At 43.7% G+C, this 15,067-nt stretch overlaps 1 protein-coding gene across 1 annotated transcript in view; it reads right to left on the reverse strand.

The window, feature by feature from the left end:
- The window catches only part of LOC115164238 (protein patched homolog 1), a 39,012-nt gene extending 23,951 nt beyond the window's left edge, over positions 1–15,061 (reverse strand). The window contains exons 1-4 of the mRNA XM_029716515.1: positions 14,953–15,061; positions 4,100–4,218; positions 2,785–3,415; positions 1,922–2,231 (exon numbers count right to left, since the gene is read on the reverse strand). Coding sequence (XP_029572375.1) covers positions 1,922–2,231; positions 2,785–3,415; positions 4,100–4,218; positions 14,953–15,000 — 1,108 coding nt within the window. The 5' untranslated portion in view covers positions 15,001–15,061. The remainder of the gene's footprint in view (positions 1–1,921; positions 2,232–2,784; positions 3,416–4,099; positions 4,219–14,952) is intronic.
- Positions 15,062–15,067: the final 6 nt, after the last annotated feature.

The following is a 15,067-nucleotide window of genomic DNA, read 5'->3' on the forward strand; positions in this document are numbered from 1 at the left end:
TCTCACTGAGCAATATTAAACACAGCTCTCTGTAACCCACCCACTCCGCAGCTCCCCGTCCAGCCACACACACACACGCCACACATTCAAGCACACACACACACACATACGTGTGCAAGCGCGGACGCAGACGAATACACACGGAAATGTACAAGCACTTCAACCCGCAACGCATCACCCGCGGTGTCCAGCTGTTGTTTACAGGCTTGGGTCTACATGATTCCTGTTGCTGGAGAACAACCGCAGCTAATGAGGATGCCTGTAGAACATGACAGCTAAAAGGTGTACGGTGCAAGCCTGTGTGTTTGTATGCAGGTACAGTGCATTTGGAAAGTATTCAGACCCCTTGACTTTTCCCCACGTTTGGTGACGTTACAGCCTTGTTCTAAAATGGATTCAATTGTGTCTTTTTTTTCTCCTTATCAATCTACACACAACACCCCAAATTTGGCAAATGTACTCCAAATCAAACAACTGAAATATTACATTCACATAAGTATTCAGACCCTTTACTCAGTACTTTGTTGAAGCACCTTAGGCAGTGATTATAGCCTCGAGTCTTCTCACCTGTATTTGGGGAGTTTCTCCCATTCTTCTCTGCAGATCCTCTCAAGCTCTGTCAGGTCGGATGGGGAGCGTCATTGCGCAGCTATTTTCAGGTCTCTCCAGAGATGTTTGATCGGGTTCAAGTCTGGGCTTTGGCTGGGCCACTCAAGAACATTCAGAGACTTGTCCCAAAGCCACTCCTGTGTTGTCTTGGCTGTGTGCTTAGGGTCATTGTCCTGTTGGAAGGTGAACCTTCGCCCCAGTCTGAGGTCCTGAGCACTCTGGAGCAGGTTTTCATCAAGGATCTCTCTGTACTTTGCTCCGTTCATCTTTCCCTCGATCCTGACTAGTCTACAAGTCCCTGCTGCTGAAAAACATCCCCACAGCATGATGCTGCCACCACCATGTTTCACTGTAGGGATGGTGCCAGGTTTCCTCCAGATGTGACGCTTGGCATTCAGGCCAAAGAGTTCAATCTTGGTTTCATCAGATCAGAGAATCTGGTTTCTCATGGTCTGAAATTCTTTTATGTGCCTTTTGGCAAACTCCAAGCGGGCTGTCATGTGACTTTTATTGAGGACTGGTTTCCGTCTGGCCACTCTACTATAAAGGCCTGATTGGTGGAGTGTTGCAGAGATGGTTGCTCTTCTGGAAGTTTCTCCCATCTCCACAGAGGAACTCTGGAGCTCTGTCAGAGTGACCATGGGGTTCTTGGTCACCTCCCTGACCAAGGCCCTTCTCCCTCGATTGCTCAGTTTGGCCGGGCGGCCAGCTCTAGGAAGAGTCTTGGTGGTTCCAAACTTCTTCCATTTAAGAATGATGGAGGCCACTGTGTTCTTGGGGTCCTCAATTCCTCAGAAATGTTTTGGTACCCTTCCCCAGATCTGTGCCTCAACACAATCCTGTCTCGGAGCTCTACGGGCAATTCCCTCGACCTCATGGCTTGGTTTTTGCTCTGACATGCACTGTCAACTGTGGGACCTTATATAGACATGTGTGTTCCTTTCCAAATCATGCCCAGTCATTTGAATTTACCACAGGTGGACTCCAATCAAGTTGTAGAAACATCTCAAGGATGATCAATGGAAACAGGATACACCTGAGCTCATTTTTGAGTCTCACAGGAAAGGGCCTGAATACATATGTAAATAAGGTATTTCTGTTTTTTGGTCTATAATAGACTTGAAAACATTTCTAAAAACCTGTTTTCTTATAGGGTATTGTGTGCAGATTGTTAAAATACATTTTGAGGTAAAACATTTTTTGAATCCATTTTAAAATATGGCTGTAACGTAACAAAACGTGGAAAAAGGTGAAGGGGTCTGAATACTTTCCAAATGCACCGTACATTATATATGTATTGTATATGCCTCACCTTGCAGCCAGTCCCTGAAGTAGTGGAGCCACATGAGTGGCAGCTGGCCGTTGTCCTCCCTCAGTACGTAGCGGATCGTGTTGAAGCGGAAGTGCAGCTGGTAGAGCAGGGGCTGGGCCTGGGAGTACTCCGCACGCTGGGTCACCACGTACATGTTGTAGAAGGAGAAGAACTTGAACTGGGCCCCGATGAAGTCGTACTCGCTGGTCTCCCTGGGAACGATGTCGGTCAGCTCCAGCCCGTCCCGTACCCGTGTGGTCCCGTACAGACTGACCCCCAGCAGGACCAGGAACAGCAGGATGACTACCACCTGAAGAGAGGGAGGGGGGGAGGGAGGGGGGGAGAGAGAGGGAGATAAGTACACAGCACGCCGAACATGGGTGGCCCTTCACGGACTGAAACCCGACGACCACAGAAACATCCCACGTTCCAAAGTGGACTAGAGGGGAGTGTTGAGATGGGCCCCGGTCAAAATAAGTGCACTATACAGGGAACAGGGTGCCATTTGGGACGCAGACAAGAGCACGTAAACACCGCTGGCAGGACCTGTTTTACTATCCCAGTTTAGTCACCCATCTCAACACTCCAGCCAGCATAATGTAGTGTCTGTCTGACCACAGACTGAGTCAGTCAGGTCAGGAGGTCAGTTTAAGGGCCAACCCAGGAGAGAAGACAGATATTCTTAGTCAGAAACTGACCACAGACTGAAAGCCAGGTCTAGCCCTGCTGTAAGATATTTGACTACTAGAACGTATTCTAACTTACTACTGAAGCTCTGTGGTTAGATAGGTCTGACTCAGCAGGCCCTGCGAGTTAGCCACCGCTGGGGAGGAACACACACACACACACACAGACTGACTGACCTTGGTGGTGGGCTGCAGTAGGAAGGGGGCGTAGTGTTTCTCTGCGAAGGAGGCCAGGGTCCATCGGGAGCAAGGGGGCTCCAGACAGCGCAGCCCCAGAGAGGCCTCTCCAAACTGGGACAGCAGATCCCTGGTGGAGCTGGCACTCTCCCCCGTCACACACACCCCCTCCCCCGCCTGGGGGGAGACAGGGGGAACGCCAGAGGAGGACGGGGGAGGAGGGAACGGGACTGAGCCGGAACCACGGCTACCGTTGTTGTTGTTCAGGTTGCCGTGACTACTGCTACTCCCACTCCGGCTGTGATGGTTGCTATGGTGGTTGTTGTTGCCGTGAACACCGTGACTGGCGTTGGGGTTGCTGGCGGGGCTGGTGGCTGCGGGTGTAAACGGTTGTACGGAGATCTGGGACCTGGGTTCGGCCGTAGTGTAGAAGGCCTGAGTCCTGGGGTCGTACTCTGTCCTCAGCTGGACGGTAGACTGCATGGTGATCTGAGTCTGCTGGGAGAAACCATGGCTGCTGTAGGAGGGAGGGGGGGTGCGGAAGGAGGTAGGAGGGGGGCTGTAGTGGCTGCCGTCTGCTCCGTCCAGGTAAGCCTGGGGCTCGATCTGGATCACCCTGTTAGCACACGGGCTGGGGAGACACAGACAGACATAGAGTTAGCACACAGGCTGGGGGACAGACAGACAGACAGACAGACAGACAGAGAGTTAGCACACAGGCTGGGGGACAGACAGACAGACAGACAGAGAGTTAGCACACAGGCTGGGGGACAGACAGACAGACAGAGAGTTAGCACACAGGCTGGGGGACAGACAGACAGACAGTTAGCACACAGGCTGGGGGACAGACAGACAGACAGACAGTTAGCACACAGACAGACAGACAGACAGACAGACAGACAGACAGACAGACAGACAGAGAGTTAGCACACAGGCTGGGGGACAGACAGACAGACAGACAGACAGACAGAGAGTTAGCACACAGGCTGGGGGACAGACAGACAGCTAGCCGTGGCGCTGGAGATGTTTGGTACACGTGCACGTGTGTACTTCTGGGAGTGTATTGAACGTGTGCCTCCGCGAGTGTTATGGAGCTGAACATGCACAGACAGGCAGGTGATGTTTAATAAAGAGAGAGAAGGATAAACAGACAGACAGACAGACGGACAGCACACTCTAAACAGTAATTAAAGGATCAGTTAGGGAAGTTGAGGTAGAGATACACATGACACACCTTTATGAACCCCAGGGTGGGGAGAGATATACAGTGTGTGTGTGTGTATATGTAGAGTATATATGTGTGTGTGTGTGTTACCTGTAGAAGCAGCAGAAGATGTCAAAGCGGCGGTCCTCTCTGCGATACAGGTCCATACTGAGGATGGCAGGGAAGATGAGCAGTACCATGGCAAAGTTAAACACCACCACCACCGCAGCCTGGCCAGGGAGAACACACACACACACACACACACACACACACACACACACACACACACACACACACACACACAGGGAACAATTGGTTAACTTATCAGGCTGCCATGAGTTGGGAGGGGGTAGTCTATAGAGTCCCTAAAGGGGTCTACGCGGAATACGCAAACCAGGCCGACGAAGGGTAGCGCGGTGTCGCTTCTCGTCACAAAGAGGCCGGCTCCTTATAGCGTGCTCGGGCACTACCGTGTCAGGTGAAGATTGTAACGCGTCCTATCATATGTTCCATAACCATGGGGGCAGTGTTGTGTAGGTCATGAAGCTTGCTTGGTTCTTTGATCTGATCTATAGGCTATAGGTTATGCATGAAAGTAGCCTATTTTGCATTGATAAGAAAATATAGCATCAGCAACTGTTCAAACAATAAACCAAACAACGTTATTAGAACCCCAAAAGTTATTTTGTTTAGAAGTGATAACTAGTCATTTCAGGCTACTGGTAAAAACAGCTTTAAGATATGTGCTTTTTCTCCACGACTAAAACATGATGACATTCTATTTGTAGCTGATATGGGAGTGAATACATTGAAACGGCATATGAAACTGGGATAACATTGTAGGTTGCTCAAGCAAGTATACGAATATTTGCCGGGGTATATTATTTCATTGTAAATCTGATTATTTCACATGGAGATGAGGGAAGCTAATCAACTTCAAAATCACTGAAGCGTCAAGATCAAATCAAATCAAATTGTATTTGTCGCATGCGCTGAATACAACAGATGTAGACCTTACAGTGAAATGCTTACTTATGAGCCCTTAACCAACAATGCAAAATATTTACTAAATAAACTAAGTCAAAAGTTACGCAATAAAATAACAACAAAGGGGCTATATACAAGGGGTACCGGTACCGAGTCAATGTGCGGGGGTACAGGTTAGTCCAGATCATTTGTACATGTAGGTAGGGGTAAAGTGACTATGCATACTGTAGATAATAAACATCAAGTAGCAGCAGTGTAAAAACAAAAGTAAACAGTCAATAGTCTGGGTGGCCATGTGATTACTTGTTCAGCAGTCTTATGGCTTGGGGGTAGAAGCTGTTAAGGACCCTTTTGGAACTAGACTTGGCGCTCCGGTACCGCTTGCCATGCTGTAGCAGAGAGAAGAGCCTATAACTTGGGTGATTGGAGTCTTTGACAATTTTTTTGTCTTTCCTCTGACACCGCCTAGTATATAGGTCCTGGATGACAGTACCGTCTGTAGCGCCTTATGGTCAGATGCCGAGCAGTTGCCATACCAGGTGGTGATGCAACTGGTCAGGATGCTCTCGATGGTGCAGCTGTAGAACTTCTTGTGGATCTGGGGACCCATGCTGTATTGGTTTAGTCTGCTGTCTTGGTTTAGTTTGGCATTAAATAAGCAGCCTATTTTGCATTGATAACCAAACATAATCTTAGCACCTGTTCAAACAATAAACCAAACAACATTGTAGCCTTATAGAATCACCCCAAAATGTAAGGGATTATTATTCTAGGTTAAAACTGATAGCCATGTGCTTTTTTCTTCTTGAATTATATATTTTTTGCTGATATGGGAGAAAATACATTGAAATAGCATATCAAATTATGATAATCTTGTAGGTTACACTGGCAAGTATAAGAATATTTGCCAGGGCATATTATTGAATTATAAATCAGATTAGTTCACATGGAGATGTGGGAAGCAAAAAGGCTAGCTAGCTTGCAGTGTTTAGCCAATTTGCTAGCAAGGGAAGACAACAAGACAAGACACTCTTCTTTTGTTTTCACAACAAATGGGTAGACAACAAGAAAGTCCAAGAATCCACCCAAAAAGTTATTTTGTTTAGAAGTAATAACTAGTGATTACAGGCTATTGTGAAATGGTAGAACCTGCTGTAGCCAACTAGCTAGTCATGTACTTTTTTCTCCATAACCAAAACATGAAGTTCTATTTTTAGATGATATGGGAATGAATACACAAGCAGCTTATCAAATCGGGATAATGTGTTAAGTTATACTAGTATAAGAATATTTGCCAGGCATATTCTTTTATTATAAATGATTTCACATGGCGATGTGGAAAGCTAAAAGGATAGCTAGCTTGCTATGTTTTAGCCAGGCTAAAGCCAGCTACCAAGGCTGCCAGCTAGCTACTACTAGCGAGGGAAGGCGACTCTTCCTTGTTTTCACAAACTAAAGACAAAAATAAAAGACTTTGCTTTCGGATCCTTGTGGCCCCATCGGATGGGGCCACAGTGTCTTCTGATCCCTCCTGTCTCAGCCTCCAGTATTTATGCTGCAGTAGTTTATGTGTCGGGGGGCTAGGGTCAGTCTGTTACGTCTGGAGTATTCTCTTGTCTTATCCGGTGTCCTGTGTGAATGTAAATATGCTCTCTCTAATTCTCTCTTTCTTTCTTTCTTTCTCTCGGAGGACCTGAGCCCTAGGACTACCTGGCATGATGACTCCTTGCTGTCCCCAGTCCACCTGGCCATGCTGCTGCTCCAGTTTCAACTGTTCTGCCTGCGGCTACGGAACCCTGACCTGTTCACCGGACGTGCTTGTTGCACCCTCGACAATTACTATGATTATTATTATTTGACCATGCTGGTCATTTACGAACATTTTAACATCTTGACCATGTTCTGTTATAATATCCACCCGGCACAGCCAGAAGAGGACTGGCCACCCCTCATAGCCTGGTTCCTCTCTAGGTTTCTTCCTAGGTTTTTGGCCTTTCTCAGGAGTTTTTCCTAGGGAGTTTTTCCCAGCCACCGTGCTTCTTTCACATGCATTGCTTGCTGTTTGGGGTTTTAGGCTGGGTTTCTGTACAGCACTTTGAGATTTCAGCTGATGTACGAAGGGCTATATAAATAAATTTGATTTGATTTGATTTGAATGGGAGTGGGACTGGAGAGGATATCATGTTACAAAAGGTGTCACCTACTCCAAAAATAAATGTTTACCTGGCTAAAAGAGAAATAATACATTATCTATTGTTTACAGGAAACACACTGCAAATATAGATGAGGAAAAGGCCTGAGAGGGAGAAATATATTTTTGTCATGGGCAAAGAAACTCAAAAGGGGTGATTATACTAATTAATAAAAATGTTGTTCCAATTGTGCAAACTGTACAAACAGATCCTCAATGAAATTGATTATTTAAAATATGCTATTGGACCAAAAACAGATCTGGCAAATTAATCAATATTGGCCAAATAATGATGATCCACACTTCTTCTAAAATATTTATAATAATCTATTGAGCTCACAAGCAACGAATGAATCTATTATTATGGTGGGAGATTATAATACGTTTTTAAGTACCTCAATGGATCGTAAAGGAAGTCACACTACAAACTATCACCCTCAAGCACTTATGAAGGTCATGAATAGCATGGATACATTAGAACTAGTGGATATATGGAGGCTGAAAAACCCTCACCTCGTGAGATATACATGGAGGAGGCTTAATCAGGCTAGCCGTTACTTCTTGGTCTCATTCTTGCTGGCATCAAAAGTAAAAAAAAAAAATATTAATAGGAAACCAAATGCGATTGGACCACCATCTAATTGGCCTCCATATAACTTGCAGAATTTCCACGTGGACGGGGATATTGGAAATTGAATAAAAGCCTATTGGATGACAATTTGTTCTTAACTAAGACAAAATAATTCATAATTGAGTTTTTTCTGCGCAACATAGGAACAGCAGATCTCCTTATTGTATGGGACACTTTTACGTGTACTTTTAGAGGCCATTCAATTCAACACTCATCATTAAAACAAAAGCGGTTTAGGTCAAAAGAGAATAGACTAATAAAGGAAATAGAGGAAATAACAGAGCAGGTAGATGGTAATGAAAACTGTACTATAGAGGCACAAAATAGGTTAGAGGAAAAACAACAAAGAGGTAGGAGGTACAACAAGGAGGTACTTATTCAAGAACGATCAAGTATAATGTATTACAAAAATAAAGCAAATTGGAATGAAAACGGTGAAAAATGCAATTTTGTCTTGAATCTTCAACATAGAAATGCTACCAAAAAGAATTTACAGAAATCATCCATGATTCACAAAATGATATTTTGGAAGAGGAAGCAAAATATTTTAAGCATATGTTTTCTTTTCAGTTTCCTCCATTTTCACTGAATGATGTTAACTGTAAGGATTTCTTTCCTAATAATAATAATAATAACGTAAAATGAACAAATTTACAGAAAGACCTGTGTGAAGGCCAAATTACAGAAGAGAAACTTAATGATGCAATTAAATCTTTTCAGTCTGTAAAAACACCAGGGCTTGATGGTATACCAGTAGAGGTACATCAGACCTTTTTTATGTACTAAAATATCCATTATTAGCATGTATTAATTACTATAAAAATTGTAGACTTTCAGGAACTCAGCAAGAAGGTCTGATTTCAATCTGGCGAATCCTGGCGAAATGCAAAGAGGTGAATCTCTTATACAATGGGTAAAAATGATGTACAGCAACCACAGATGTAAAAGAGTAAATAATGGTTACTTCTCAGAAAGTATTGAGCTTTTAAGAGGAGTAAAACAAGGCTGTCTGTTGTCTCCATATCTATTTATTATGGCCATTGAAATGCTAACTATCAAAATTAGATCCAACAAGAACATCAAGGGGTTAGAAATTCAGGGGTAAAAACAAAAGTGTCAATGTATGAATCAAGTTTTTTCTTAAGTCCGCAATCTAGATCCCTGCACTGTCTTATTGAAGATCTTGATCACTTTTCTAGCCTCTCTGGACTAAAAGCTAATTATGACAAGTGTACCATATTACGTATTGGATCGTTAAAAGACACAGTGTTTACACTCCCTTGTAGTTTACCAATAAAATGGGTGGATGGTGAAGTAGACATACTTGGTATTCACATCCCAAAAAATATAAATGAGCTTACAACAATCATTTTCAATAGAAAGTTTGGAACAATAGATAAGATTCTGCAACCATGGAGAGGTTGGTCCTATCCCAGTTTACTTACTTACTAATGGCGCTGCCTACTCCAGACGACTCGTTTTTAAATCATAAGAGCAAAAAAGATTTCATTTTATTTGGAACGCTAAGGCAGACAAAATTAAACGTGCCTATTTATATAATGAATATGAGTTTGGGGGGCTAAAATTATTAAATATTAAAGCTTTAAAACTCACTAAAAGCTTCACTCATATATAAATTATACTTAAACCCAAAATGGTTCTTCAGTAGATTATTAAGAAAGGCTCATCCTTGGCCTTTTTGCCTTTATACAGATTACAACTTCTCATTTCCCGAATCATTTAAAATAAAATGTTGTTTAAAGTATCGCCCTTTCTTAAACAAGCCATACAATGCTGGTTACAATTTCAGTTTTATCCTCCAGAAAATATAGAGCAAAAATTACAACAAATGTTATGGTTAAACTCAAATATACTGATTAATATAAAAACATTACTTATGGGAAAAATTATATTATATTTAATAATGATATTAGGTATAGAAACGGTGGAGTTGTGTCACATACGCAGCTATCGAAAATATATGGGAATGTCTGCTCAATCCAAACTTACAACCAACTGATTGCAGCACGACCACAAAAATGGCGGAGGCAAGTGGAAAAGGGAGAAGGAAGGGAACTTGTTTGCCTGCCATATATTAAAGATGAAAATTGTCTGAAAGGAACTGGCATAAATAGAAAAATATACCAGTTTCATTTGAGGACAAAAATGTTGACAGCTGCGCCATACAGGTTGAAAATAAATGGGAAGAGATTTTCGATGTACCGTTTCCATGGCACATGGTTTATGAACTGGTACACACCAAAAAAGTTGAGTTTTTCAATTTAAATTATTATACAAAATTCTTGCCAGCAACAGAATGCTATATATATGGGACATACAACAATCTCAGCTCTGTAGATTTTGTTGCGAAGAGACTGAATCACAAGATTATTTATTCTGGTATTGCCCCTACATAGCTTGTTTCTGGTCACAGGTTCAGGAATGGTTAAAAAAAAATCACAACATTCATTTATTTCAAATGAACTCTACGAACAGCAGTGTTGGGCGATTTAGAAAACCATGGTCAGTCAATAAATAATATAATAATACTCGTGGAAAAGATTTTCATCTTTAGCTCACAATCTGTGGATACTATATGATTAGAAAGTTTATAAATGTATGTAAAACATCACAGCACAATTGAAAAGTATATGGCACATGGAAACCAAACGAGGGTGGTCTATGGTGATAGGTGGGATGGGCTGAGAGTGGCTGAGGGGTGGGATTAAAGTTATGTTGTTATATAACTGCTTTATATAAAACTATCATGTACAGTACCAGTCAAAAGTTTGGACAAACCTACTCATTCAAGGGTTTTTCTATATTTTTAGCTTCATGAGGTAGTTACCTGGAATGCATTTCAGTTAACAGGTGTGCCTTCTTAAAAGTTAATTTGTGGAATTTCTTTCCTTCTTCATGCGTTTGAGCAAATCAGTTGTGTTGTGACAAGGTAGAAGATAGCCCTGTTTGATAGTACACAGAAGATAGCCCTGTTTGGTAAAATACCAAGTCCATATTATGGCAAGAACAGCTCAAATAAGCAAAGAAAAATGACAGTCCATCATTACTTTAAGACATGAAGGTCAGTCAGTCTGGAAAATGTCAAGAACTTTGAAAGTTTCTTCAAGCGCAGTCTCAAAAAACATCAAGCGCTATGATGAAACTGGCTCTCATGAGGAACGCCACAGGAAAGGAAGACCCAGAGTTACCTCTACTGCAGAGGATATGTTCTTTAGAGTTACCAGCCTCAGAAATTGCAGCCCAAATAAATGCTTCACAGAGTTCAAGTAACAGACACATCTCAACATCAACTGTTCAGAGGAGACTGCGTGAATCAGGCCTTCATGGTCGAAATGCTGCAAAGAAACCACTACTAAAGGACACCAATAATAAGAAGAGACTTGCTTGGGCCAGGAAACACGAGTAATGGACATTAGACTGGTGGTAATCTGTCCTTTGGTCTGATGAGTCCAAATTTGAGATTCATTTAGAATTCAAGGCACACTTAACCAGCATGGCTACCACAGCATTCTGCAGCGATATGCCATCCTATCTGGTTTGCGCTTAGTGGAATTATCATTTGTTTTTCAACAGGACAATGACCCAACACACCTCCAGGCTGTGTAAGGGCTATTTGACCAAGAAGGAGAGTGATTGAGTGCTGCATCAGATGACCTGACCTCCACAATCCCCCAACCTCAACCCAATTAAGATGGTTTGGGATGAGTTGGACCGCAGAATGAAAGAAAAGCAACCAACAAGTGCTCAGCATATGTGGGAACTCCCCACATATGCTGTTGGACTGTTGGAAAAGCATTCCAGGTCAAGCTGGTTGAGAGAATGCCAAGAGTGTGCAAAGCAAAAGGTGGCTACTTTGAAAAATCTCAAATATAAAATATATTTTGATTTGTTTAACACTTTTTTGGTTACTACATGATTCCATATGTGTTATTTCATAGTTTTGATGTCTTCACTATTATTCTACAATGTAGAACATTTTTAAAAAATAAAGAAAAATCCTTGAATCACCAACAAACTATCATGGTCCAAACATGTCAAGACAGTCGTGAAGAGGGCCCGACAAAACCTTTTCCCCTTCAGGAGACTGAAAAGATTTGGCATGGGTCTCCAAATCCTCAAAAGGTTCCACAGCTGCACCATCGAGAGCATCCTGACCGGTTGCATCACCGCCTGGTATGGCAACTGCTCGGCATCTGACCGTAAGGCGCTACAGAGGGTAGTGCGAACGGCCCAGTACATCACTGGGGCCAAGCTTCCTGCCATCCATGACCTATATAATAGGCGGTGTCAGAGGAAAGCCCATAAAATTGTCAGACTCCAGTCACCCAAGTTATAGACTGTTTTCTCTGCACTCGCTGTTTGTTTGTTATCTATGCATAGTCACTTCGCCCCCACCTACCTGATTACCAGATTACCTCAACTAGCCACCTGTACCCCCGCACACTGACTCGGTACCGGTGCCCCCTGTATATAGCCTCGTTATTGTTATTCTTATTGTGTTACTTTTTATTTTAGTCTACTTGGTAAATATTTTCTTAACTCTTCCTGAACTGCACTGTTGGTTGAGGGCTTGAAAGTAAGCATTTCACGGTAAAGTCTACACTCGTTGATTTCAGCGCATGTGACAAATAAAGTTGAATTGGATTTGATTTGAATGAGTAGGTGTGTCCAACCTTTTGACCGGTACTGTATGTAATATGTATATGTTAAACGTCTATGTAAAATGTATGCACTGTATACGTAGTACAAAAGCTGTAAAAAAAAAAAAAAAATTTTTTTTAAAGATATGTGTCCTCCGAAGAGGGGTGGTGGTGGATGGGTTAATAAGAAAAAAAGAAGGAAAAAAAGAAGAAGGGAAAAAAAGAGTGTGAGTGTGTAAGAGGAGGACTTGAGAGAAAATAAAATGAGAGAGAGAGAGAGAGAGAGAGAGAGAGAGAGAGAGAGAGTGTAGTGTGTAGCTCTTAGAGCCGTAAAGAGTAGAGGGTGGGGGTTGGGGTTAGGCTGGGGCCCTGCCCAGAGTACAATCTGGATCCTGTGTAGCTGCCAGACCACTGAACACACACACACACACAGACACAAGCACACACACTCACACACTAAGTCCTGTGTGTGTGCCAGGCCACCCAAGGAGACAGAGGCCTGCAGGGCTTGAGGTGATGAACAGGCGCACCGGTTCAGAGACAACACACACCCCTACACACGCACCCAAGAACACACACACACACACACACACACACACACACACACACACACACACACACACACACACACACACACACACACACACACACACACAAGCTCTCACTGCTGCCAGTTTACAGCAACCTATTCCATCCCACTCTAACCACGCCTTAACACCAACCAGACACACACACACCGCTCCCCCTCTCTCATTCCTTACCTTCCTTACCTCACAAGTCTCAATTCCATGCACAGCACAAGAAAGCGAGAAAGGTAGAGAGAGAAAAGGGAGAGAGAGAGGAGTGAGGGTGAGGGGGGAGTAAGATGGAGGAGGGAGAAAGAACGGAACACGTAGATACCTAGTCTGACCAGACAGACACATCACATTTGTGTTGCTCCCAGCTCCGTAAGGCTTTTCCTAATGAAATCAACCTCTAAACACACACAGACACGCCAGGTGTGGCCAATGGCTGACCCCAGTAAAGATACTAGATCTGGAGTGTGGTTTATCTTCATCTCTTTGTCTAGCTCAGATCCACACTCTTTTGTTTCTTCCAGACTGAAGGAGGGGAGGAAATGGAGAGATGCGATAAAGAGAGAGAGAGAGAGAGAGAGAGAGAGAGAGAGAGAGAGAGAGAGAGAGAAAAGAGAGACGAATCTCTCTGTTCCAGAGAGGAGTAGACTGGAGGAAGTTGTTAACGCTGATAAAGACAAGAATGTGCTTTCAGACACACACACGCACGCACACACACTCCCACGCATGCCTGCGCGGACACACACACACACACACCTCCATGTATGGTATTTGTCTGTGATGAGTGTCCTGGTTCTGTCAGACCTTTGGGCTAAGTAGAGCATGTTTGACAGACCCCTGTACTAAAGCCATCTGTCCACACATACTAATATCGGCATCACTGTGAAAGAAGAGTAACGTCTCGCCTGTATCAGGAGAGAGTGGGGGGGGGGGTTGCATGTAGGTGAGTGTGTGTGTGTGTGTGTGTGTGTGTGAGTTGTGTACGTCCAGACATATCTGCGGCGTGGTACATGTAGCGTGCAGCTGGGCTTGTTGTCAGGGCAATGGCACATGAACTCAGCCACCTCTTCCTTGGGTCAGAGGTCAAACAGCAGTGTGTGTGTGTGTCAAGGTATTCCGCCGCACGCACAGATGAGAGAGGGAGAGAGAGAGAGTGGAAGCAGACAGATAGACAGACATGTAGATGAGGAGAGAGGATGACTGATCTCTCTAACCCCCAGCATTTTCTAACGGTTTCCTCTGTCACTCTCTCCCCCCCCCTCGCCACTATCTCTTTGTGGTGTGATGACATTACTAATTAATGACAGATCTGAGTTAGGACCCCCCCCCCAACCCTCCTAACACCCCCACCCTACTCCCCTCTAACCTCTCTCTCTACCTACCTCCCACACTGATATCACAAGCACACACACACGCCCACGCACACACACATGGATTGGGTTACGTGGACCCAATCGGGACAGATATTGGGCCCACCACTAATACAATCAAATCAAATCTAATTTGATTTGTCACATGCGTCGAATACCTTACCGTGAAATGCTTACGTACAAGCCCTTAATCAACAGTGCAGTTCAAAATATTCACTAAATAAACTAAAGTTAAAAAGAAATGAAATAAAAAGTAACACAATAAAATAACAATAACAAGGCTATATACAGGGGGCACCAGTACAGAGTGGGTCACAAAGGGGGTCTAGGGATATACACACACACGGCCTCACTCACTCACTCACTCACTCTCAGTTTGATGAATGAAATCAATAAAAAGCGCCTCGAGAAATCTGGGGCCAATGAAGGCTGATGAACGGGGACTGTTAGATAGAAGGCCCCCACACAAGCACACACACACACACACACACACACACACACACACACACACACACACACACACACACACACACACACACACACAGGTACCTGCAGAGAGAAGGCTCGTAGGGCAGGTATAGGGATGAGAGCTGCCATGAAGAAAGCAGTGACGTTACTGATGGAGGTGAGAGCTACACTCGCTCCTGTCCTCTTCAAACACTCC

Source organism: Salmo trutta, chromosome 27 (assembly GCF_901001165.1).
Source record: "Salmo trutta chromosome 27, fSalTru1.1, whole genome shotgun sequence".
Taxonomy (NCBI): domain Eukaryota; kingdom Metazoa; phylum Chordata; class Actinopteri; order Salmoniformes; family Salmonidae; genus Salmo; species Salmo trutta.